Below are 24,663 nucleotides of genomic sequence, written 5' to 3'. Positions count from 1 at the left end.
TCCACATGGTGATCCAATCCTGTGCCCCTCAAAGTTCCTGACAGGGAACAGCAAGGGGCAGCAAGGCAAAATGGGACAATGGTCTCATTTCTAGAGAGCAAAACAACATGAACTTTCCCCTAGGCAGGGGCCTTCCCAGATGCAGGAGCCCCTCAGAAACACCCATGGCTCAGAACACAGGAGACCTCCCCACCAAGCAACAGGAAAAGCACTCGAAGAGGCTTCAGAAAGCAGAAGGCATCCAGGTGCTGGTTGTGCCAGCATGCAGGGTCAGACCCCTCCTTTCCACAGGCATTCATTATTCACTAAATGCCATGGCTGCATCGGCAGCTCCGGAAGGTGCCCCACAATGAACTTCTAGTGCCTTTTATCGCAGGATCCCTGCTTGGACTTATGAGACCTCGGTGAGGCTCATTTCCCCGCCGAGGAACAGGGAGTAATTAACTATTAATAAAAGCATTACTGAGCTCCCCATGGGGCATGTATAATTCATGGGGCAGGAAAGGAGAGGACATAGTTCCACCATAGCTCCTAACTGGTGAGCCTCACAGAAAACTGGACCAGAGTGCCCTCCCATAGCCTCAGACCTTCCTGGCCTGGCCTGAAGCTGCACTAGACATATAGAGGTGAATGCTGCTTCATCTCAATAATCCCCCGTCCCAGGCTCCGGCTTCCTAAAGCAGAAATTGGGGCAGAGAAAGTGAAGCAGCAAGTGTCTCCATGATTCTCTTCCCAGACAGGGGATCTGGGAAGAGAGTGTCAGACAGCGCCTGCGCGAGAATGGATGGTAGAGCCACAGGTATCACCACTCTGCCCTGCCCAGGCAAGGAACCACAGCAACGACACTCAGAGCTGAGGCTTCCTCTATGCCCTCCTGAAATGAGATGGTGTTGAACCCTCCTGGCAGCAGCTGCCAGATCTTGGAGAGGCAGATTTCTGAGCTCTTCCCTCCAGCAGGGCAGGGCAGACATATGGGGATTTTAGTTTCTCTCTCTCATGGAAAAGTTGCCAGGCCCTGGGAGGTGCAAGTCAGTTACTCTAAAGTTCACTCATGGCTCTGGCACTTCCATCAGAAGAGTGAAATCAGTGAGAGGCAGCCAGACTCTCACTGGCAGTGTCAGAATATTGCTCTGAGGGGAGAGTCATCTGAGAATCAGGATAAGAGCAGCTCACAGAACAGAGAGCCCCACTCCCAGGCCCTGAAGAGGATCATGGGGGGCGCAAAGCTGTTGTAGGGGAGTTGCAAGATTACCACTCTCTCTTCTGCGTTGCTTTCAGAGCTCGGCTCTGAAGGCAGCAGCCATGGAGCTTCCTGCAGCTGGGGGAGGTACCCGGAGATGGGTCTGATCCCCCCCTCCCGCCTCTCCCCAAGAGCAGCCATGCAGGAGAAGAGGAAGTCCTGTCCCTCCCTAGCCCAGCGAACTAGCAGCTGGAGCCCTGTGAATGGTAGGCGTTCCCAGCCAGGGTGCCCCAAGCCCTGCCCCTCTCTCCTTCCAATAGCTGGATTTTATAGGGAGGTCTGATTTCATGGACCATGATGTGTTCTTCACGGACGTGAATTTGGTAGGGCCCTACTTCTCTCTCTCTCTCTCACCCCTCCTCCCCCACCTCTTCTCTTGCTGGTGGCAACGTGGCTTTGGAATATGGTGCAGTAGTGCCGCCTGCTGTCCATTTCTGGGAACACTACACTGATCCTCAAACCCATACCTGACCCATGCAGCTGGGCCCTTAACCTGCCCTCCCCTTTCCCTGGCAGAAGGAGGAGTTATTGCCTGAAACCAAGGGCAGTTACAGAGTGCAAGCTCCTGCAAGAGCCCATGACACTAAAACCTTTGCCTCCTCCTTGCTACGTGGGCTCCTAGGAGATAGTCCTCTTCTGCCTCCTACTGGTGCAAGTCAGCAGGGAGCAGAGCTTCCTCTTCAGGCATGCTGGGGAGGACCCAGTGCAAAGGTGAGACACCTTGCAGTTCTCTGGATTACTTCCTAGAGAGGAAAGGAGGCTGCAGACCCGTGCCAGCGCCGGCACCCCCCCACACCGACTCAGCGCCGGCACCCCCCCCACACCGACTCAGCGCCGGCACCCCCCCCACACCGACTCAGCGCCGGCACCCGCCTACTGCAGCCAAGATCACGTTGTGTGCCAGGCCAGGGAGACGCTCTGTGCAAGTGGCAGTATGAACACCTCACAGGACGGTGCCGGGACAGAGGTAACGGCTTGGGTGGAGGGGGTGGGAGTTGCCTCTGCTTTTCTGTAACAGGTGCACACACATTCAGCTGCATGCAAAGAAGGAAGCTGGACAGTCATTTATTTCTATGAAAAATCAGAACTCTTTTCAATAAAGAAATTTGCTGCCTGGATGCCCTGGCCCTTAATGCCCTGCAGAGCCGCACGGGGCCAGCAGTGCACATCTTTCCCTGAGTCTCCTGCCTGGATTGGTCCCCAATAACAAGTAGGGAGTATCCTCTCTTCACATTGTGTGCTGGGACTGGACAGGTTACTGGGTACAATGGCTGCCCCATGGGGGAAAGTCCCAGATTTTCTATATCACCATCATCTTCAGAGAACGTAAGGGCTCTCAGTGACAAAGCTGTGGGGAAAGAGCCCCAAAGGGGCCCTTCTGCCTTCTCTCTTTGGAGCCAACACCAGAACAAGCTGGAGAAAGAGTCCATAGTGAGCCCTGATCCTCATCTCCTTGACCTGCAGCCTGTGGGCTCCCCTTGCTCTACAATCTGAGTTTCCCTGCCCCATCCCGCACACTACAGCCGGGGCGTTTCTCTTCCAATCCCTTTTAAGGGGAAGCGTATAGTGCTGCCTGTTTCACCCAAACAGGCTCCATGGATCTGGGCTGTGGGTACTGAGAAGTAGGTCCCTCACTAGCTCCAGCTCCATCCCTTTTCACGTGTCCGAACTCAAGGAGCTGGCACCCCAAGATTCTTGGACCTGTTTGCTGCTCATCTGTCAGTCGCGTCTGATGATCAGATGCAGCAGGGGCGCTGTGCTTAGGGCCCAGTTAGTGCTGTAGCTCGGTTCCAACTTCCTCCTCCTCCTCTTCAGCCTCACTGTGCCGCAGCAGCAGCTCCAGGTCAGGGCTGGAGCTGGTCCCTTTGTGTAGCTTTGACTCCTTTTCACCTAGACACAGACAGCCTGTTTAGTGACTAAACCGGTAGTGTTTTCCCACTGAAATGCACACAGCAGAGGCCTCAGGCCCACCCTGGGCTCATCATGGATGCACTAGTGCAGGCAGGGAGGGGCATGCCGTAGGCAGGAAAGGGCTCCTGCAGAGACCAGGGGCTTCACCAACATTACCTTTCGAACTGAATGCTTTGAGAGTGACGTGCAGGGAGATTCCTGATAGGCAGACAGCAAAGCCCACCCAGTTCAGGAGGTTCAGGTGGTCTCCCAGCAAGTGAGTGGCCAGCAGCAAGGTGCAGATTTCCTTGAAACAGAGAGAACATGACAGATGGTAGGGCAGGATATGGGTGAAGCCAAGGAGTGAGGAGGAGTGGCTGAACTGCGTACAAGACGCTCAAACAGCCCTGCCTGTGCTCCCTCCTCAGAGTGCCAACGTTGACCATGTGGAAGGGTTTTAAAAAATAGATCCCAGAAAGATGAGAAAGGACACCAGTGCTCTGGGGGCTGCACCTGCCCCCACCTGCAAGGCTAGGACACAAGGGAATACAGCGTCTACCAGATCAGAGCGTGGGCCATTGTGTTCAGCCTCCAAGGAAGGGGCAGGAAACTGTACAGAAGGGAGCCTGGGACTGCCTGTGCCAGGGGAGTCACCCAAACCCCATTAATGAAGGCTAGCCCCATGCCCTAAAGTAGGAGTGTTTATCCCCACTAATGTAACGGTGGGTCTTTTGCTCTTCATACGCATCCTGAACCTCACTGATACCTTCTGGCAGGAAAGCCTTTGGCCTCTGCCCTTCACTGATGGAGGCTGCTGTAGGATCCCTATGGGGGGTGGGCAGGAGGCATTGCAGGAGTCCAGTGCAGTTGAAGCAGCTAGAACTGCAGGGATAGGGAGGCAGGGGGCGGCAGCCGCAGTGCAGGTGAGGTGTCAGAAGTTGGTTTCCTAGGACCTCTGAGCAGGTTACGCTGCTCTGGAGCAGCCTGGACTGGGCCAGTCTGGGCAAACTTGCACTACCACATAAATCATAGCTCCATACCTTAAAAATGCCAGCAATGGAGAGAGTGAGGCTGGAGGTTCTGGAGACCAAGAGGAACTCAGAGAAGCCCAGGCCGAAAGCAAGAAATCCCCCTAAGGAGAGCTTCCCCACCACACTGAGCAACAGCCCTGCCTCATGGAAACGGAACAACTTCTCCGACGTAGATAGGGGCAACCCTGAAATCAAGAGAAGGGGAGCAGGGAAGGAAAGACTGACACAGGGGGATAATGGAGCACTTTCCCTACTGACCAGTAGGAAAGTGACTGCCATCCTCTGTACCTCTCTGCCCTATACCAGGAGAGGAGCTGTCGCTTGTACCCCCCCACACCAGGAGGGGTGCTGACCCAGTACTCAACACTTTGCCAGCACAGGGGTTGCCTTAGCCCCTTGGGTTCCTGGGCCCGCAGGTCCCTACCATGACACATATTGCAACCACATGCAGCATCTTTGGGGACCCTCTTGTATATTATGCTTACAAAAGGAAAACCTCAAAACGTCATTATATAGAGATGGGCCAGACAGTATGAACTGCAGAGTATTCATAATCATTTGTATCAATCCCAGTGATCTATATTTGTGTGTTCCTGGTTTACTGTGGATGGATTTCCTCAAGAAGCTGGAACCAATAAGGGGTGACTAATGCAAATTCCCCAACAGTGGTGATGCAAAAAACCTAGTGTTTGGAAGCTTCTCCCTGAGGAGAGGGCCATTGAGCTGTGACAATTTGTTACAGGAGGCCAGAGCTCAAAGGCCCAAACCATACAAAGAAAGCACTGAACTGTCTCTAGGAGGTTCTGGTTCTTGACATGAAACCTGACATGAATATTATATAACTCTCCTCACTGTATTTTCCACTGAATGCATCCGATGAAGTGAGCTGTAGCTCACGAAAGCTTATGCTCAAATAAACTGGTTAGTCTCTAAGGTGCCACAAGTAATCCTTTTCTTTCTGACATGAACTGGCAACCAGGAGAGCAAACCCAGCCAAGAGGTGTGAAAGACTGACACCTTTGACAAGCCTATGCTGGAGCTGGGGGGTGACCTCTGGTAAGCTTTTAGAATGCATGCAGGTTAGGTTTATTTTTGTGTGTGTTTTTTCTCTAATACTTTTGCCCTAAGAATAAAATGTATTTTGTTTTGTGAAGGCTGGCTGGCAATTGGCATAGCGAGATGCAGAGGAACTGCAAGCCCAAACCCTCGGTCTGTTGGGAGAGCAGCATGGGTCTCCACATGAGAAGCCCTAAACCTAAAGTGGGTCCCCTCAAGGAAGACCAGGAAGGGGATCAGTAATGTTTCAGGTTTAGCTGCTTTAACACCTACCTAGTTTGCAAATTCAGGAAGTTGTTCCCTTGTCTATACCGTTCATCTCCATTGCAGCAAACTGCCTAGTGATCCCCCAGCAGCCCGCAGAAAGAGCCCCTCCTGTCACCAGCCAACTCACCCTCAAACACAGCAAAGAGAGGGAAGAGCCCCAGGAACATAAGAGGCTGCAGGTGGAACATGGTGTCAATAGGATTCTGAAGCCCTGTGGGAGGAGAGTTGGGGCAGACCTGTCAGCAAAATTTGGGTGAAGAGGCAGCCCATAAAGAAGCCTTTACCGACTCTGTTCCTAGGGCAAACACCCTATCCCATATCCCAATGACAGCTTCTGCCTCCCGCCCCGGGGGTTGCCACACCCCCACATCCCCATTTCCTCCCCTGGCCCAGGGGCTGCCACCTCCCCGTTCCCTCCCCTTGCACTAGGGATGCTACTACCCCTCCATGCCCTGCCTCCCAACGTACCCAACTCGGCCTTCTGCATTAGCATCTGGGTGAGAGTCCAGCGAATGCCCCCAAGGAAGGAGGCACCCAGCACCAGCGCAAACCCCTCCATGTTGAACTGTGTGGACTCGTACGTGAACATGAAGAGCCCCCCAGCAATGAGCAGAACCACCAGCACCAGCACCATCCTCTGAGCGAGAACAAACATAACATCACCATGGAGGCTTCCAAGAATCATAGAATATCAGGGTTGGAAGGGACCCCTGAAGGTCATCTAGTCCAACCCCCTGCTCGAAGCAGGACCAATTCCCAGTTAAATCATCCCAGCCAGGGCTTTGTCAAGCCTGACCTTAAAAACCTCTAAGGAAGGAGATTCTACCACCTCCCTAGGTAACGCATTCCAGTGTTTCACCACCCTCATAGTGAAAAAGTTTTTCCTAATATCCAATCTAAACCTCCCCCACTGCAACTTGAGACCATTACTCCTCATTCTGTCATCTGCTACCATTGAGCACAGTCTAGAGCCATCCTCTTTGGAACCCCCTTTCAGGTAGTTGAAAGCAGCTATCAAATCCCCCCTCATTCTTCTCTTCTGCAGACTAAACAATCCCAGCTCCCTCAGCCTCTCCTCATAAGTCATGTGTTCTAGACCCCTAATCATTTTTGTTGCCCTTCGCTGGACTCTCTTCAATTTATCCACATCCTTCTTGTAGTGTGGGGCCCAAAACTGGACACAGTACTCCAGATGAGGCCTCACCAATGTCGAATAGAGGGGAACGATCACGTCCCTCGATCTGCTCGCTATGCCCCTACTTATACATCCCAAAATGCCATTGGCCTTCTTGGCATCAAGGGCACACTGCTGACTCATATCCAGCTTCTCATCCACTGTCACTCCTAGGTCCTTTTCCGCAGAACTGCTGCCTAGCCATTCGGCCCCTAGTCTGTAGCGGTGCATTTCATCTAGTCCAACCCCCTGCTCAAAGCAGGACCAATCCCCAATTTTTGCCCCAGATCAATGGATTGAACTCACAACCCTGGGTTTAGCAGGCCAATGCTCAAACCACTGGGCTATGCCCCCCCCCCCCCCCAAGGCTACATAAGGACAAGTTGCTCATCTCTTCCAGACCCATTAATCAGGCAGCTGCTTCCCCTCATGGTCCCCTTCCTCCCTCCCTCCATCTCAGAATCCAGGCCCTCACCTACACCCATCCCCACACCTTGAGCCCTGACCAGCTACCTCCCCAAGGAGCTCATAACACTAGAGCCCTTACCAGCTCCTCCAGTTTGAAGATCAGGGAGAAGAGCAGGATGAAGAGGATAGCAGAGGATTTTGTCATTGTGTAGCTGTAAAGGCCAAAACACAATCAATCACTCTCCAGCATCATGTGGCACTTCCCAACACAACACCTTGGGAAGCCAGACCACCCAGCCCCAAACCAATATCTATCTCCACAGGTCTGGAACCCGAAGATCGCCCCTATAAGGCCTGGAGCTCAGGCCTGGACCCACTGCCTGGCTCTGCAAGAGCACTCACCAAACCCACTACTCATGTCTCCCAGGGTGGATATGGGGCTGCTACTTACAGGGATACTGTGATGTACAGGAAGCTCCAATTGCTCAACCCAATGTCCAAGGCAGTCGACAATGCTAAAGAAACAAGAACCCCTCGGCATTAACGTCCTTTCACCAAATCAGAATGTGTTGCCAAGCATGCCCTGCTGCCCCAGACAACTCAATGTGCCTAGACAGAGTCTCCTAGGTCAACCTGATGAAAACATTAATGGGTCCTTGTATTTTTCTCTCAAGCCTATTCTTTGATTAGTGCCCATCACTTTAATATCTGAGTGCTTCCCATGAGTAAGAGTTCCAACAATGATCTCTCCATTCCCTGTGTTTAGGAGCATTGAGGGTCCGCATTTTTTTAAACCTTTTCAGAATTTAGCAGGGTGAGAGTGAGGGGCTACTAAATGGAAGCTGGAGTGAAGGGAGGATTCTGCGTTTAGCTCTGAATGCACCAATGTAGTGGTCAGTCTGATTTCATTTGACAGGATAGTCTCTCATCTAGGTATGACTCCTGTGAAGGTCCTGGGCCCCATCCATGAACCTCCCTCTGTGGCCAACAATTTTATTGCTTCTGTGGAACACAGGAAAGAGGGAGGATGTGGTCACATAAGGAGGGAGACGGTCTCTCAAGGAACCAGGGCAGGTTTCCTGCAGGGTTCTGTAAGTCACGACAGTGACCATGGACCAGACTCTGTTCAGAGGAGAGCCAGTGCAGAAAAGATCAAACCTGTGTTGCCAGAAACCTGTGCAGCTGAGTAGGAAAGGTGCTGTGTTCTGAACTAGCTGGACATTTATCAGGCCATATGCCTTTACTTCTATATATCGAAAATTGCAGCAGCTGAGCCTAAGCATTACGAATTTGTGCATCACGATGGCCAATAAATAAAATAAATAAATAATAAATAAATAAAAATAAAATTCCCACCCAAAAAACCCTCTTGACAAAAACTTGTTGACATAACTAGTGTAAATATTTCACTCATCTTAAAGGACTGGGAGTGACCCAGAAAAATAATTTCCACAAATAGTTTATGACTCTACAGTTTGTATATTAACATGCAAGTCCTTCAATACAAACATAGGCATAACTTGGACAATGTACACTAATTGTCTCTATTACAGATGGCAAGTATGAAATTAAGATGAAAGATAAGGCCAATTAAGTGAATTTCCACATCTCTGTATCATGGTTAATGAAATACACAAACGGTCAGCATTGCAGAATATTGCTGTAAATTGTCTTAACTGGTCACTTCAAGTCTTTTTAATGTTAAGCTGTAGGTACGTGTTTGAAGGATATATCCAGGGTCCTGCCCATTCTACAGCCACAGAATCTATTCCTTCCTGCTGAATCATAGAATATCAGGGTTGGAAGGGACCTCAGGAGGTCATCGAATCCAACCCCCTGCTCAAACCAGGACAAATCCCCAACTAAATCATCCCAGACAGGGCTTTGTCAAGCCTGACCTTAAAAACTTCTAAGGAAGGAGATTCCACCACCTCCCTAGGTAACGCATTCCAGTGTTTCACCATCCTCCTAGTGAAAAAGTTTTTCCTAATATCCAACCTAAACCTCCCCCACTGCAACTTGAGACCATTACTCCTTGTTCTGTCATCTGCTACAACTGAGAACAGTCTAGAGCCATCCTCTTTGGAACCCCCTTTCAGGTAGTTGAAAGCAGCTATCAAATCCCCCCTCATTCTTCTCTTCTGCAGACTAAACAATCTCAGTTCCCTCAGCCTCTCCTCACAAGTCATGTGTTCCAGTCCCCTAATCATTTTGGTTGCCCTTCGCTGGACTCTCTTCAATTTATCCACATCCTTCTTGTAGTGTGGGGCCCAAAACTGGACACAAGAACTCCAGATGAGGCCTCACCAATATCAAATAGAGGGGAATGATCACATCCCTTGATCTGCTGGCAATGCCCCTACTTATACAGCCCAAAATGCCATTGGCCTTCTCGGTAACAACGGCACACTGTTGACTCATATCCAGCTTCTCATCCACTGTCACCCCTAGGTCCTTTTCTGTAGAACTGCTGCCTAGCCATTTGGTCCCTAGTCTGTAGCAGTGCATGGGATTCTTTCGTCCTAAGTGCAGGACCCTGCACTTGTCCTTGTTGAACCTCATCAGATTTCTTTTGGCCCAATCCTCTAATTTGTCTAGAGCCCTCTGTATCCCATCCCTACCCACCAGCATATCTACCACTCGTCCCAGTTTAGTGTCATCTGCAAACTTGCTGAGGGTGCAATCCACACCATCCTCCATATCGTTAATGAAGATATTGAACAAAACCGGCCCCAGGACTGACCCTTGGGGCACTCCACTTGATACCGGCTGCCAACTAGACATGGAGCCATTGATCACTACCCATTGACCCCGACAATCTAGCCAGCTTTCTATCCACCTTATAGTCCATTCATCCAGCCCATACTTCTTTAACTTGCTAGTAAGAATACTGTGGGAGACCGTGTCAAAAGCTTTGCAAAAGTCAAAGAACAACACGTCCACTGTTTTCCCCTCATCCACAGAGCCAGTTATCCTGTCATAGAAGGCAGTTAGATTAGTCAGGCATGGCTTGCCCTTGGTGAATCCATGCTGACTGTTCCTGATCACTTTCCTCTCCTCTAAGTGCTTCAGAATTGATTCCTTGAGGACCTGCTCCATGATTTTTCCAGGGACTGAGGTGAGGCTTGTGACGAAGTGGGACTGTTCTTAATGTTTCCTCTGAATAGTGTGGGGGTGCCTCAGTTCCCCCTAGGCAGTTCTTAAGTATCTAGGGGGTGGGGTAAGGGTGTATGATCATTGCAGAGCCCTAGAGGGCAGCTGTGTGCAGGGGTCTAGACACAGAGAATGGCCGACACCCTGTTTCCTGGCAACGGATGGCCTGGGCCCTTCCCCCCTGTGAGGTGAGAGCTAAAGGGTTGGAGAACAAAGAAATCAGGTGACCTCCTGGCCAGGGAAAGGGGAAAGCCCAGAGGAAGGGGGGCTGGAGAGAGTTTCAGTTTGGGGCTGGCTGGGACATGGAGTGAAGTGCAGAAGTGGTTGTCTGGCTCACTGCCCCCCAAAATGGGCCCAGCTGAGGGGTCCGGTTCTCTGCACCTACAAGCTCTGTTTTAGACCATGTTCCTGTCGTCTAATAAACCTTCTGTTTTACTGGCTGGCTGAGAGTCACGTCTGACTGCCAAGTTGGGGGGCAGGACCCTCTGGCTTCCCCAGGAGCCCGCCTGGGCGGACTGGCTGTGGGAAGCGCCCGGAGGGGCAGATGATGCTGAATGCTCTGAGGTCAGACCCAGGAAGGTGGAAGCTGTGTGTCCTGAAGACAGGCTGCTCACAGAAAGGAGACTTCCCCAGAGTCCTGACTGGCTTCATGGGGAGCAGTTCCAGAGCATCGCCCAGGGACTCCGTGACAAGGCTGAATCATGCTCCAGCATTTCAATTTTCATGAAATAATTCAATATAGCCCTCACAGCTATAGGAAAGTCTTGAAAACATGTTCTGACTGTAAACTTATTGCAGATATCCAGAAACAATTATTCTAACAGGTGTGAACTGGCACTTTAATTACAACAGATATTAGCTCCAAAACCTAATTGTGATAAATTAAACATCAGCTGCATGAACTATTTAATTCCTGGTCATTATAGCAGAAGCCATTCAGTGAAGGTGCTTATCACACATCCCAAGCTGCTTCTCACATTTTACCAGGTGCCAACTGCCCTAAATGTCTCCTACCAAGCTACCACACCCACCAGGATTCCCTGGCAGTTTTTATGACTGAGTTTTTCAATTCAAAAGTCTGTAACATCAAAAACCAAAAGCATATTTATCGTCAAGATGAATATAAAGCATACTGTATGGATTGTACTAGTCGTCATCTACATAGTTAAAGCATGAAAACCTACATTTTAAAATTTGATTTAAATGAAGCCATTCCAGAATGGATAGCCACACTCTTCTGCCACAGCACGCAGGTACCATACCAGAAGCTGAGGCTCACTTGTGAAATACCATTTGTTATTTTAGTTACTTCACCAATTTTATCTGTAAGTTAACAAAGATTTTTGTGTTGGGAAGAAAAGTAGAGGGCTCTCTCGTCTCCCCAATCCGTGGCAATGCCCTCCATTCTGTGGCTGTACATACTGTACCTGTTGGAGCCGCCCTTCTGAGATAGTCGGCCCAAGTCAGCACCACACGGGACCTCTTGGTGCAGCAATGCAACAGGGCCCTGGTCAGAGCGGAGAGCAGGAAAATAACCAGGAGGTGCAGCAGGGTCATAAAAAGAGGGAAATGGAAACTCTGCAAAAAGAAAAGGACTTGTGGCACCTTAGCGACTAACCAATTTATCTGAGCATGAGCTTTCGTGAGCTACAGCTCCCTTCATCGGATGCACGGAGTGGAGCCAGACACACACACACAGACCCTGTCACAAGACACAGAAGGCACTGCTAACTACCCTGTCACCTCCCACCAAGTCACCCACCCCGCATAGGCCCTCCCATGCTCCTCATACACCCATCACCAACAGGCTTCTTGCACCCCCACGCGAATCAACTGTGCCCCAGCAGCGCCCCCACCGCAGCTGCTGGGCCCCCTCCCCACCAACCGGGGCCCCCTCCCCGCCTCCCGGGGCGGCCGCCCGAGTTACCCTCATCAGCCACTGGTTGTAGAAGGTGATGCCGATGGAGAAGCAGTAATAGAGCAGCACCAGCCCCAGCGTCAGCGCCGCCTGCCCCAGCACGGCCCCGCCCGGCCGCCGGCCCATGGCGCAGCGCGGGGCTCGGGCGCGGGCCCAGGCCCCGGGGCGGCCGCGCTCCCGAGCGGGACCCTGCGGCCCAGCGCCCGCAGAGGCAGCGGTGAGGGGCGCAGCCCGGGCCGCTGGAGCTCGAGCTCCACCTCCGCCCGCGCTCCCGCCCCTTCCCCCGGGCGGAAACGGGCCCGGCCCGGCCCGGCCTGGCCCGCCCCTTCCCCGGCCTCCTGCTGACGCGTCCCCGCGCTGAGCGTCAGGGAACCGGCCCCGACCCTCCCCTCTACTGTCCCCCCAGCGGGCTGTACCGTGCACGTACAGCCCGCCTCCCCCTCCTCGCGGGCGATGGGCACAGCCCCCCCCTTCGCAGCCTGTCGTGCCCGACCCTCCCCTCTACTGTCCCCCCCAGCGGGCTGTACCGTGCACGTACAGCCCGCCTCCCCCTCCTCGCAGGCGGTGGGCACAGCCCCCCCTTCGCAGCCCGTGGTGCCCGACCCTCCCCTCTACTGTCCCCGTTGCTTGGGGTGCTGTGCAGCCCGCCTCCCCGTCCCCCTCCCAGCGGGCGGTGGGTACAGCCCACCCTGAGCAGTCCGCCTTAGCGGGCGGTACTGTACAGCTCGCCTCTCCTTCCCCTTCCCCAGCTGGCCGTAGGTACAGCTCCTCCTCTCATTTCCTCTCAGCAAGCGCTACTGTACACCCCTTCCGCGGGCAATACCATAGAGCCCCCTCACCCCCTCCACGGCTGGTACGGTACAGCCCCACGTCCCCTTCCCTCTCAGTAGAGTACAGCCCCCCTCTCCTTTCCCCTTAGGAGGTGGAACTGTACAGCCCTCTCCGAGCGGCTGTACCATAAAGCCCCCCCATCAGGCAGTACCCCGTAGAGCCTACCTTCCCTTCCCTTCCCTTCCCCTGTAGGGTACTGCCCACTGATCTCCTCCCCCGTGGGTGGTAGGTACAGCCTTCACCTTCACCCTTAGCGGGTGGTACCATACAGCCTCCCTGTCCTTCCCCTCAGCAAAGAGTACTGTCCAGCTATTCCCCCCCCCCCCCCGTGAGTGATACCATACAACCCAAACCCCCAGCAAGTGGTAGCATACAAGCCTCCCCCTCAGCAAGCGGTACTGTATAGCCCCCCAAACCCCATCAGGCGGAACCGTAGAGCCCGCCTCCCCTTTCCCCTCAGTGAGTGGTACCATCAGTCCCACCTCCTTTACTCCCAGCAAGCGGTACCGTACAGCCCTCCCTCTCACCGGGCAGTACCATACAGCCCCAACTTCCCTTCCCCTGTGGGCGGTATTATACATCCTGACTCCCACTCCCCCTCAAGGGGTGGTATCATACTGCTCCCCCACCTCCCTCCGCAGTGGGTGGCATCCTACAGCCATCTTTCCTTTCCCCTCAGCGAGTGGCACCATACACCCTCCTCCCAGCAGACAGTACTGTACAGCCCCCCCTCTCAGCGGGTGGTACTGTATGGCCCCCTCCTCCTCAGCGGTACCGTACGGCCTGCCTGCCTTGGCCCCTGAGCAGGCGGTACTGTACAGTCCACCTCTCCTTCCCCCTCTGCAGTGGGCAGTACCCTACAGCTCTCCTCCCTTTCTCCCTGTCCAGTGAGCGGTAGGTATAGCCTCTCCTTTCCCCATAGCAGGTGGTACTGCCTCCCTCTCAGTGAGCCTTACTATACAGGCCCCCTCCTAGTTCCCCTTAGCAGGCATTACCGTACAGCTCCCCTCTCCTTTCCGCTCAGTGAGCGGTACCTTACAGCCCCCTCCTGTCAGCAAGCGGTACCATTCAGCCCCCCCTTTTCCCTCAGTGGGCAGTAGGTACCATACAGCGCCCCAATCAGCAGGTGGTACCATACAGCCCCTCTCCCCCTCAGCAAGCGGTACCTTATAGGCCCCATCCCCTTTCCCCTCAGCGGGTGGTATCATACAGACCCCCTTCCCCTCCACGGCAGTACTGTACAGCCCCCCTTTCCCTTCAGCAGGCCGTACCGTACAGCCTGTCTCCCCTTCCATCTTAGTGGGTGGTAACATACAGCCTCCCACCCCCCCAAATCGTGCGGTACCATACAGCCCGCCTCCCCTCCTCAGGGGGCAGTACCATACAGGTCACCTCCCTTTCTCCCTGCCCAGGAGGTGGTAGGTATAACCTCACCCTTTCCCCATAGCAGGTGGTACTGTACAGTCATAGAATCATAGAATATCAGGGTTGGAAGGGACCTCAGGAGGTCATCTAGTCCAACCCCCTGCTCAAAGCAGGACCAATCCCCAATTAAATCATCCCAGCTAGGGCTTTGTCAAGCCTGACCTTAAAAACTTCTAAGGAAGGAGATTCTACCACCTCCCTAGGTAACGCATTCCAGTGTTTCACCATCCTCCTAGTGAAAAAGTTTTTCCTAATATCCAACCTAAACCTCCCCCACTGCAACTTGAGACCATTACTCCTTGTCCTGTCCTCTTCTACCACTGAGAATAGTTTAGAACCATCCTCTCTGGAACCACCTCTCAGGTAGTTGAAAGCAGCTATCAAATCCCCCCCTCATTCTTCTCTTCTGCAGACTAAACAATCCCAGTTCCCTCAGCCTCTCCTCATAAGTCATGTGTTCCAGACCCTAATCATTTTTGTTGCCCTTCGCTGGACTCTCTCCAATTTATCCACATCCTTCTTGTAGTGTGGGGCCCAAAACTGGACACAGTACTCCAGATGAGGCCTCACCAATGTCAAATAGAGGGGGACGATCACGTCCCTCGATCTGCTCGCTATGCCCCTACTTATACATCCCAAAATGCCATTGGCCTTCTTGGCAACAAGGGCACACTGCTGACGCATATCCAGCTTCTCGTCCACTGTCACCCCTAGGTCCTTTTCCGCAGAACTGCTGCCTAGCCATTCGGTCCCTAGTCTGTAGCGGTGCATTGGGTTCTTCCGTCCTAAGTGCAGGACCCTGCACTTATCCTTATTTAACCTCATCAGATTTCTTTTGGCCCAATCCTCCAATTTGTCTAGGTCCCTCTGTATCCTATCCCTGCCATCCAGCGTATCTACCACTCCTCCTAGTTTAGTATCATCCGCAAATTTGCTGAGAGTGCAATCCACACCATCCTCCAGATCATTAATGAAGATATTGAACAAAACCGGCCCCAGGACCGACCCCTGGGGCACTCCACTTGACACCAGCTGCCAACTAGACATGGAGCCATTGATCACTACCCCTTGAGCCCGACAATCTAGCCAACTTTCTACCCACCTTATAGTGCATTCATCCAGCCCATACGTCTTTAACTTGCTGACAAGTATACTGTGGGAGACTGTGTCAAAAGCTTTGCTAAAGTCAAGAAACAATACATCCACTGCTTTCCCTTCATCCACAGAACCAGTAATCTCATCATAGAAGGCGATTAGATTAGTCAGGCATGACCCTCCCTTGGTGAATCCATGCTGACTGTTCCTGATCACTTTCCTCTCATGTAAGTGCTTCAGGATTGATTCTTTGAGGACCTGCTTCATGATTTTTCCGGGGACTGAGGTGAGGCTGACTGGCCTCTAGTTCCCAGGATCCTCCTCCTTCCCTTTTTTAAAGATTGGCACTACATTAGCCTTTTTCCAGTCATCTGGGACTTCCCCCGTTCGCCACAAGTTTTCAAAGATAATGACCAATGGCTCTGCAATCTCAGCCGCCAATTCCTTTAGCACTCTTGGATGCAACTCGTCCGGCCCCATGGACTTGTGCACGTCCAGCTTTTGTAAATAGTCCCTAACCACCTCTTTCTCCACAGAGGGCTGGCCATCTACTCCCCATGTTGTGCTGCCCAGTGCAGTAGTCTGGGAGCTGACCTTGTTCGTGAAGACAGAGGCAAAAAAAGCATTGAGTACATTAGCTTTTTCCACATCCTCTGTCACTAGGTTGCCTCCCTCATTCAGTAAGGGGCCCACACTTTCCTTGGCTTTCTTCTTGTTGCCAACATACCTGAAGAAACCCTTCTTGTTACTCTTGACATCTCTTGCTAGCTGCAGCTCCAGGTGCGATTTGGACCTCCTGATTTCAGTCCCCCCGGCTCCCATCACTGAGTGGCTGTGTACAGGCCTCCCTCTCAGCGAGGCGTACCATACAGGCCCTCTTCCGGTTCCCCTCAGTGAGCAGTACTGTACAGCCCCTCCTGTCAGCAAGCGGTACCGTACAGCCCCACTCCCCCTCAGCGGGTAGTACCGTACAGTTCCCCATTCCCTCTCAGCAGGCGGTACCATACAGTCCCCATCCCCTTCCGCAGCAGGTAATAGGTGCAGCTTCCCCTTCCCACTCTGCAAGCAGTATCCTACAGCTTCCCCTCGGGCAGTACTGCACAGCCCCCTTCCCATTTCCTGTCAGTGAGCAGTACTGTACATCCCCCGCTTAGTGGATGGTACTGTACAACCCACCACCCCTTCCCCCTCCCCAATGGGCAGTATTACAGTTCCCCCCTTTTCTCCTTCGGGGATGGTACTGTACAGCCCCCCTCCCAGTGGGCAGTATTACAGCTCCCCTCTTTCCCCTTAGCGGGCAGTACAGTACAGCCCCACCACCCCAGCGGCAGTCCTATACAGGCACCCCTCTCATCAGACAGTACTGTACAGCTTGCCCTCCCTTCCCCTTCTCCAGCGAGTAGTAGGTACAGCCTCCCTTCCCCTCCCAAGTGACTTGATTATCATACACATTGTAAGGAGAGTGATCATTTAGATAAGCTATTACCAGCAGGAGAGTGGGGTGGGGGGAGGTATTTTTTTCATGCTTTGTGTGTATAAAAAGATCTTCTACACTTTCCACAGTATGCATCCGATGAAGGGAGCTGTAGCTCACGAAAGCTTATGCTCAAATAAATTGGTTAGTCTCTAAGGTGCCACAAGTACCCCTTTTCTTTTTGCGAATAAGACACATGCACCTCTAAATATACTACCAAGTATATAAAGACTAACAATATTTTCCACATCTCAAGGACAATTTTAACCAGTTGATTCTGGGAAACTTTCACTGGAGAGTGCATCAGCCACTTTGTCAGAAGCTCCTGAGATGTGTTGGATGTCGAAATCAAAATCTTGAAGAGCTAAACTCCACCAAATAAGTTTTTTGTTATTTCCCGTGGCGGTATGAAGCCACTGTAGCGCCGCATGGTTGGTTTGCAGGTGGGGAGTGCTATGAGATAATTAACAGCTCCCAGGCGCTCCTGGACCATGAGTGGCCATTCCCACACCACTTCCATTTTATGGGCCTGGAGCGCCTTTAAGACCATGACCTGGTCCCCTACTTTGAAGGAATGCTCTCTGGCATGTTTATCATACCAGGCTTTTTGCTCTTTCTGAACATCCTGTAGGTTTTCTTTAGCAAGGGCTAAAGAGGTTCAGAGGGTGTTTTGTAGGTTGTTTACAAAGTCCAGAATGTTAGTTCCTGGAGGTGTAAACCCCTCCCATTGCTGCTTCACCAACTGTAATGGCCCGTTAACCTCGTGGCCATATACAAGTTCAAATGGTGAAAACCCTAAATGGGGATGTGGTACAGCTCTGTAGGCAAAGAGCAACTGCTGCAACACTAGGTCCCAATCGTTGAAGTGCTCATTTACGAATTTACATATCATAGCCCCCAAAGTTCCATTAAACTTCTCTACCATGCCATTTGTTTGATGGTGGTAAGGAGTGGCAACCTAGTGATTTACCCCATGAGCTTCCCAAAGGCTTTCCATAGTTTCTGCCAGGAAATTAGTTCCTGTATCTGTGAGGATGTCGGAGGGCCAGCCTATCCTGGCAGAAATGTCTGCTAGTGCCTGGCACACACTTTTAGCCTGGGTGTTGCTTAGAGCTACTGCTTCCGGCCATCACATGGCAAAATCCATGAAAGTCAGTATGTACTGCTTTCCTCTGGGTGTTTTTTTTCGGGAAAGGACCCAGAATATCCACAGCTACTTGCTGAATTGGAACCTCAATGATGGGGAGTGGCTGGAGAGGGGCTTTGACCTGGTCTTGGGGTTTTCCCACTCTTTGGCATACCTCACAAGACCGGACATAGGTAGAGACATCCTTGCCCATTCCCTCCCAGTGGAATGACCTCCCCAAACGGTCTTTGGTCCTGTTCACCCCAGCATGGCTACTAGGATGATCGTGGGCTAAGCTCAAGAGCTTTACCCGGTACTTAGTTGGAACTACCAACTGTCTCTGAGGATGCCAGTCTTCCTGGTGTCCACCAGAAAGAGTTTCCTTGTATAAAAGTCCTCTTTGTACAACAAACCTGGATCGATTAGAAGAGCTGAGAGGCGGTGGGTTGCTCCGGGCCGCCGTCCAAGCTCTCTGGAGGCTTTCATCTGCTTCCTGTTTGGTCTGGAACTGTTCCCTTGATGCTGGAGACATCAGTTCCTCATTGGATTGTGGACCTAGGCTTCGTCCCTCTGGAAGCGATGTAGGGGATGGGGCTGTTTCCGTTGACTGTGAACCGTTCTCCGCTGGTGCACTATGTTGGGGTTCAGGCTCTGGCTGAACCTCTCGTGTAGGGTTATCGGCTGCTGCCGGTTCAGGTTTGCTGGGGCCCTCTGGCGTTGGGGTTGCAAGTACTGGATTCAGTGCTGGGAATGGGTCTGGTGCTGGTTGTTCCGCTGGTTCCGGTTCTGGCTCTGTCTGGGTCTCTGGGACTGGATCCACTACTGCTGTTGCAGCATTGGCCTGGGGTCCTGGTAGAAGTTTCCGGAACAGAGCTAGGCGTGATGGCTTGCTTAGTCTGGCTGCGGTTGACCATTCCCACCCTCTTGGCTAGCTTTGCATGATTGGCGAAGTCTTCCCCCAACAGCATGGGGATGGGATAATCATCATAGACTGCAAAAGTCCACATTCCTGACCAGCCCTTGTACTGGACAGGCAACTCGGCTGTAGGCAAGTCAAAAGAGTTTGACTTGAAGGGTTGAATCGTCACTTGGACCTCTGGGTCGATTAAATTGGGATCCACTAAGGAAGCATAGATAGCTGACACTTGTGCGCCGGTGTCCTTCTACACGGTGACCTTCTTCCCACCCACACTCACAGTTTCCCTCCGCTCTGAGGGTATCTGGGAGGTATCTGGGCCTGAGGACCTCTGGTGTGATTCCGGTGCAATGAACTGCAATCTGTTGGGGTTCTTGGGGCAGTTGGCCTTTACATGCCCTGGCTCGTTACATTTAAAACATCGTCCAGCTGACAGGTCACTGGGGCGAGGTTGGTTGCTGGAGAACGGTGTGGTAGGACGATAAGGTGTCTGGAGGGTTCCTTGGGTGGTAGCTGGGGCTTTGGGCTGCCCCCGGTAGTAGGGTGTGGTCTGAGGATGTCCCTTCTGGTATCCTCTCCAACTGTGACCAGTTTTTTTTCTTTTCTGCCACCTCCACCCATTTGGCTCCAATCTCTCCCGCCTCGATTACAGTTTTGGGCTTCCCATCTAGGATGTATCTTTCTATTTCCTCAGGAACACCCTCTAAGAACTGCTCCATTTGCATTAGGAAGGGCAAATCTTCTGGAGATTTAACACTTGCTCCCGATATCCAGGCATCCCAATGTTTCACAATGTGGTAGGCATGTTGGGTAAATGACACGTCTGGTTTCCACCTTAGGGCTCTGAACCGCCGACGGGAATGCTCGGGTGTTAGCCCCATTCTGACTCTCGCCTTGGTTTTAAACAGTTCATACTGGTTCATGTGTTCCTTAGGCATTTCAGCCGCCATCTCAGCTAAGGGTCCACTGAGCTGCGGCCTCAGCTCTACCATGTATTGGTCTGTAGAGATGCTGTACCCAAGGCAGGCCCTTTCGAAGTTTTCTAAGAAGGCCTCTGTATCATCGCCTGCCTTGTAGGTGGGGAACTTTCTGGGATGGGAAGTGGTACCTGGAGAAGGATTGCTAGGGTTTGTTGGTATATTCTGCTGAGTCTTTGCCTTCTCTATCTCCAGTGCATGCTTCCTCTCTTTTTCCTTCTCCTCCAGTTCTTTGTCTCTTGCCTCCATTTCTCTCCTGTGGGCAGCCTCCCTTTCCTCCTCAGCATGCTTCCATTCTTTTTCCTTTGTCTCCATAGCTCTCCTGTGGGCAGCCTCTTTGGCTGTTTCTGTTTTGGGCTCTGTCATGTTTGCCTCTCTGTTTTTAACTAACTTTACACCCGAGAGTTAGAAACAAAACAAACAAAAAAACTTGGCTTGTAAAATTTTGCTGTGCTGTCCAGATACCTATGTTCTCTGATAGTGATTATCAGCCTACAGAAAAATCCTTAAAAAAACCCCTAACACCTTTGACTCCAGACAAATAGGTAGAAAACCCCTCTAGTTGCTCTTAAGTAAAAAAAACTTCTTCAGGTCTGTGAAGACTTGTGAATTTCCCTGCAGAAGGTTAACTATCCTGCCTTTAGGTAGAGAAAACTCCAGCTCACAAAAGACAATTCCCTTTTGTTTCTGCTCTGGCCCCAAAGCAGAGACAAAAAAAAAACTCTAACTGCTTTCAGCTGAAAACCTGCTTTCCAGCAGCCCAAAGGGAAAAAAAAATTCCCTTTTTAAAATCTGTGCTTCTTGTTCAAAAAATCTCAAATTGATCTCAAAATGATTTCAAGTTAATCCCACCGCTCTGCCACCAAGTCAAGGTTCCTTCCCCACTGTGAACTCTAGGGTACAGATGTGGGGACCTCCATGAAAACCTCCTAAGCTTATTTTTACCAGCTTAGGTTAAAACTTCCCCAAGGTACAAACTATATTCCTTTTTCTCTTGGACTTTATTGCTGCCACCACCAAGCATCTAACAGATATATAACCGGGAAAGAGCCCACTTGGAAACGTCTTTCCCCTCAAAATCCTCCCCAAACCCTACACCCCCTTTCCTGGGGAAGGCTTGATAAAAATCCTCACCAATTTGCATAGGTGAACACAGACCCAAACCCTTGGATCTTAACAACAATGAAAAAGCAATCAGGTTCTTAAAAGAAGAATTTTAATAGAAGAAAAAGTAAAAGAATCACCTCTGTAAAATCAGGATGGTAAATACCTTACAGGGTAATTAGATTCAAAACATAGAGAATCCCTCTAGGGAAAACCTTAAGTTACAAAAAGACACAAAATCAGGAATATCCATTCCATTCAGCACAGCTATTTTATCAGCCATTTAAACAAAACAGAATCTAACGCATATCTAGCTAGATTACTTACTAAGTTCTAAGATTCCATTCCTGTTCTGTTCCCGGCAAAAGCATTCCCCCCCACCCCCTTCCAGCTTTGAAAGTATCTTGTCTCCTCATTGGTCATTTTGGTCAGGTGCCAGCGAGGTTATCCTAGCTTCTTAACCCTTTACAGGTGAAAGGGTTTTTCCTCTGGCCAAGAGGGATTTTAAAGGTGTTTACCCTTCCCTTTATATTTATGACACCCCCTGTGACACTATGCCCCATATTCTTCATAAAAATATTGTTATATGAATATGGCATAACTAAGATGTGTTTTATGCCAGATGGGTCTTGTGAGGTGTCATTGGAAAGGTTATGATTTCCAGAATATGATTATCTTATTTGTATGCATGTATCATTTCTGTATCTGAAGTTAGGAATATTGACTATGTAACAATTAGAAAAGTGTTTGTTTGCACATGGGGAATGCCCACCAGACAGAATGCAATCAGTCTGGATGGACTATTAGGGAGAACAATAGGACTTTGAAGATGCTCATCTCCCACCTTCCTGGGAAGCTTCCTGGGATGCTTCAAATGGCCTTTCACTCATGGCTGCTTTGACACTGCAGGGTCATGTGATCATGTTACCTGGTACTGGACTCCATCCTGGACTGTTGGTATTTTTCCACGGGTGGGGATCAAACTGGGATACAAAGGATTCCCACCATATGTAAATCCTATTTAAGGCAGGGTAGTGAATTAATCAGTGTTAATGAGTGCTCTGAGCAGGGGGTTGGACTAGATGACTTCCTGAGGTCTCTTCCAACCCTAATCTTCTATAATTCTAGTGTTCATTCTTTCCTGAATCCCCAGCCAGGATGACTGCCAAAAACATCTAAGAAACAAGGCCAAAGGGAGGAAGGACTGAGCCCAGACTGGAAAAGGTGTCTGGCCTGTGAAAGAACTACTTAGAGTTTTAAGCTGCAAGCAAGAGCCCCTTGTCTTCAAGAACCTCTGCAATCTGCCATAAAGCAACATTTAGGGTGAGAAATTACCATTTCTAACCAGTTTCTTTAGTGTATTAAGCTTAGTTTGTATGTTTGTTTTATTTGCTCAGTAATGTTTTGATCTGTTTGCTAACCCTTATAATCACTTAAAATATATCTTGTGTAGTTGTTAAACTTGTTTTTGTTTTCTCTAAAACCAGTTTGTGGAATTCATAACTGAGGGGCAAAAAGCTGTGCATATCTTCCACAACATTGAGGGAGGAGGCAAATTTCAATTAGCTTATGCTGTATAGTTCCCTGTGCAGCGTAAGACAATACATTTTTGGGTTTACACTCCAGATGAGGTGTGCGCTTAAGTGCTGGGCAGTTTCCTAGCTGAGTTTTCCCATACAGAGCTGATCTCAGGGTCTGTCTTTCTGTAGCTGTGTGTCCCTACCTGTGTGTGTGCTGGAGGGGGCCTGAGAGCCTGGCTCAGCAGGGCAGTGTAAGGGAGCCCAGACTGGTGGAACAGGCGGGCTCAGTGGTACCCCAGTATATCAGGTGGTACCCTAGAGCAGGGGGGGTAACCCACTGCACCCCCTCCACTTTCCCCTCAGTGAGCGGTTCTGCATAGCCCCACCCTCCTCTTTCCCCTCAGTGAGCAGTACCATATAGCCCCTCCTTTCTCCTCAGCGAGCGGTACAGTACCACTCCCTCCCAGGCGGGCTGTAGGTACAAGTTTGACTTTAACAGGAAAAACTAGCAATCCTGTCCTTCCTGCCCAGCAGAGCACACCAGGAGAACCCATCCCTAGCCCTTGTGCTGACACTGCAGCTTTGCAGAGTAGTTAGTGCAGCAAACGGGATGTTTTATAAGGTAGAGGGAAATGGGGAATGTGTTGACTGCTGGGTTGGACAGGCTGAGCTGATGGCTCCTTTCCAGGTCTGTCTTCCATGAAACTTTGTGTTTCTGGCTGGTAAAGTTCTTAATTAGAAAAAATGGTTACCTACCTTTCTGCAACTGCTCTTCGAGCTGTGTTGCACAGGCCCATTCACCTATAGGTATGTGCAGGTCTTGTGCAAAATTGTCGGACAACTTTTTCCCTCAGCAGTACCCACCAGGGCAGTTTGAACGCCCTCTATCACCACATGCCACTGCATACTGGTATAAGAGGACACAGCTGCCCCTGGTAACCCCCATCAGTTCCTTTGTACTGGATAGACTCGGCTAGAGAGGGAAAGGAGGGCAGGTTGTGGAATGGACATGTGCAACATCTTGAAGAACAACAGTTACAGGAAAAAACAGGTAACTTTTTTTTCTTCTTTGACTGCTTCCACAAGTCCATGCCCCTGTAGGGGACTCACAAACATGGAGGTGCGCTCAGAGTCTACCTGAGCAGTGACTGTCAGACAACCTGTCTGAAATTGACATCATCCCTGGACTAACAGGAAATGGCATATCAGAGGCAAAAGAGTGGACTCATGTCAAAGTTGCTGCTTTACAAATGTCTACAATCAGGACTTGTACAACAAAGCTACTGAAGTTGTCTGTGCTCTAGTACTGTGCTTCTCAACCTTTCCAGACTACTGTATCCCTTTCAGGAGTCTGATTTATCTTGCATACTCCAAGTTTCACCTCGATTAAAAACTACTTGCTTACAAAATTAGACATAAAAATACAAAAAAGTGTCACAGCACTGAAATTGGTACCATTATTGAAAGTGGCTTACTTTTTCATTTTTACCAATTATAAAATAAAATTGATTGGAATATAAATATTGTACCTACATTTTAGTGTGACACTTAAGCCTGTTTTTCACTTGTGAGCCTTGTCTGAAGCCTGAGCCCCAGGTCGTGGGACTGAAGCATCTATCTTAGCTTTATAGGGGTGTGCTTTTCATTGAAGTTGCAGGACTTGGCACCAAGTCAGACTGGGTCAGCTCTGATGGCAGCCTGAGCATCACCTCCATCAGCAGGAATTTCAGCATAGCCTCCCTATCCTTCGTCCTAGGCTTGAACTCCCTGCAAATCTGGCACCTGTCATTCACGTGTGCCTCTCCCAAGCACTTCAGCAGCTATTGTGTGAGTCACTCACTGGCACAGGCCTGAAGCAAGAAGCAAATGACTTGAAATCCAGTGACCGGAACATACATTGGTACCATGAAGAGAAAAACCCCAAATGGGAATGGGCAATGTTCAAAACAAGTTTGAAAACCCTTTTTTCCCCCCCTCAACAGAACTAAAACTTACGAACTCTCCTAATAACACTAAGAACTATGCTAACTATATGTATACACTATGTTCACAAAGCTT

The 24,663-nt window shown here is 50.7% G+C and overlaps 1 protein-coding gene across 1 annotated transcript; it reads right to left on the bottom strand.

The window, feature by feature from the left end:
* Positions 1-2,289: 2,289 nt before the first annotated feature.
* SLC35H1 (solute carrier family 35 member H1) lies at positions 2,290-12,302 on the bottom strand. Its single transcript, XM_077832013.1, has 9 exons — positions 12,147-12,302; positions 11,647-11,797; positions 7,518-7,581; positions 7,206-7,278; positions 5,953-6,121; positions 5,612-5,695; positions 4,171-4,346; positions 3,308-3,437; positions 2,290-3,130 (listed from the first exon to the last, which is right to left on the bottom strand). Exons 1-9 carry the CDS (start codon positions 12,261-12,263, stop codon positions 3,012-3,014), a joined length of 1,083 nt encoding a protein of 360 aa, XP_077688139.1. The 5' UTR covers positions 12,264-12,302; the 3' UTR covers positions 2,290-3,011.
* Between the last annotated feature and the right edge of the window lie 12,361 nt (positions 12,303-24,663).

Source organism: Eretmochelys imbricata, chromosome 13, assembly GCF_965152235.1.
Source record: "Eretmochelys imbricata isolate rEreImb1 chromosome 13, rEreImb1.hap1, whole genome shotgun sequence".
Taxonomy (NCBI): domain Eukaryota; kingdom Metazoa; phylum Chordata; order Testudines; family Cheloniidae; genus Eretmochelys; species Eretmochelys imbricata.
This window is presented reverse-complemented; position numbering and strand designations above follow the sequence as displayed.

Bases quoted from the DNA above. Each gene is read 5' to 3' on its own strand.
- SLC35H1 (XM_077832013.1), bottom strand. From the start codon at position 12,263: ATGGGCCGGCGGCCGGGCGGGGCCGTGCTGGGGCAGGCGGCGCTGACG. The intron at 11,798-12,146 runs GTAACTCGGGCG...TTCTTTTTGCAG, and splicing joins ACAACCAGTGGCTGATGAGG to AGTTTCCATTTCCCTCTTTT. The intron at 4,347-5,611 runs GTGAGTTGGCTG...TCTTGATTTCAG, and splicing joins TCTCTTTGCTGTGTTTGAGG to GGTTGCCCCTATCTACGTCG.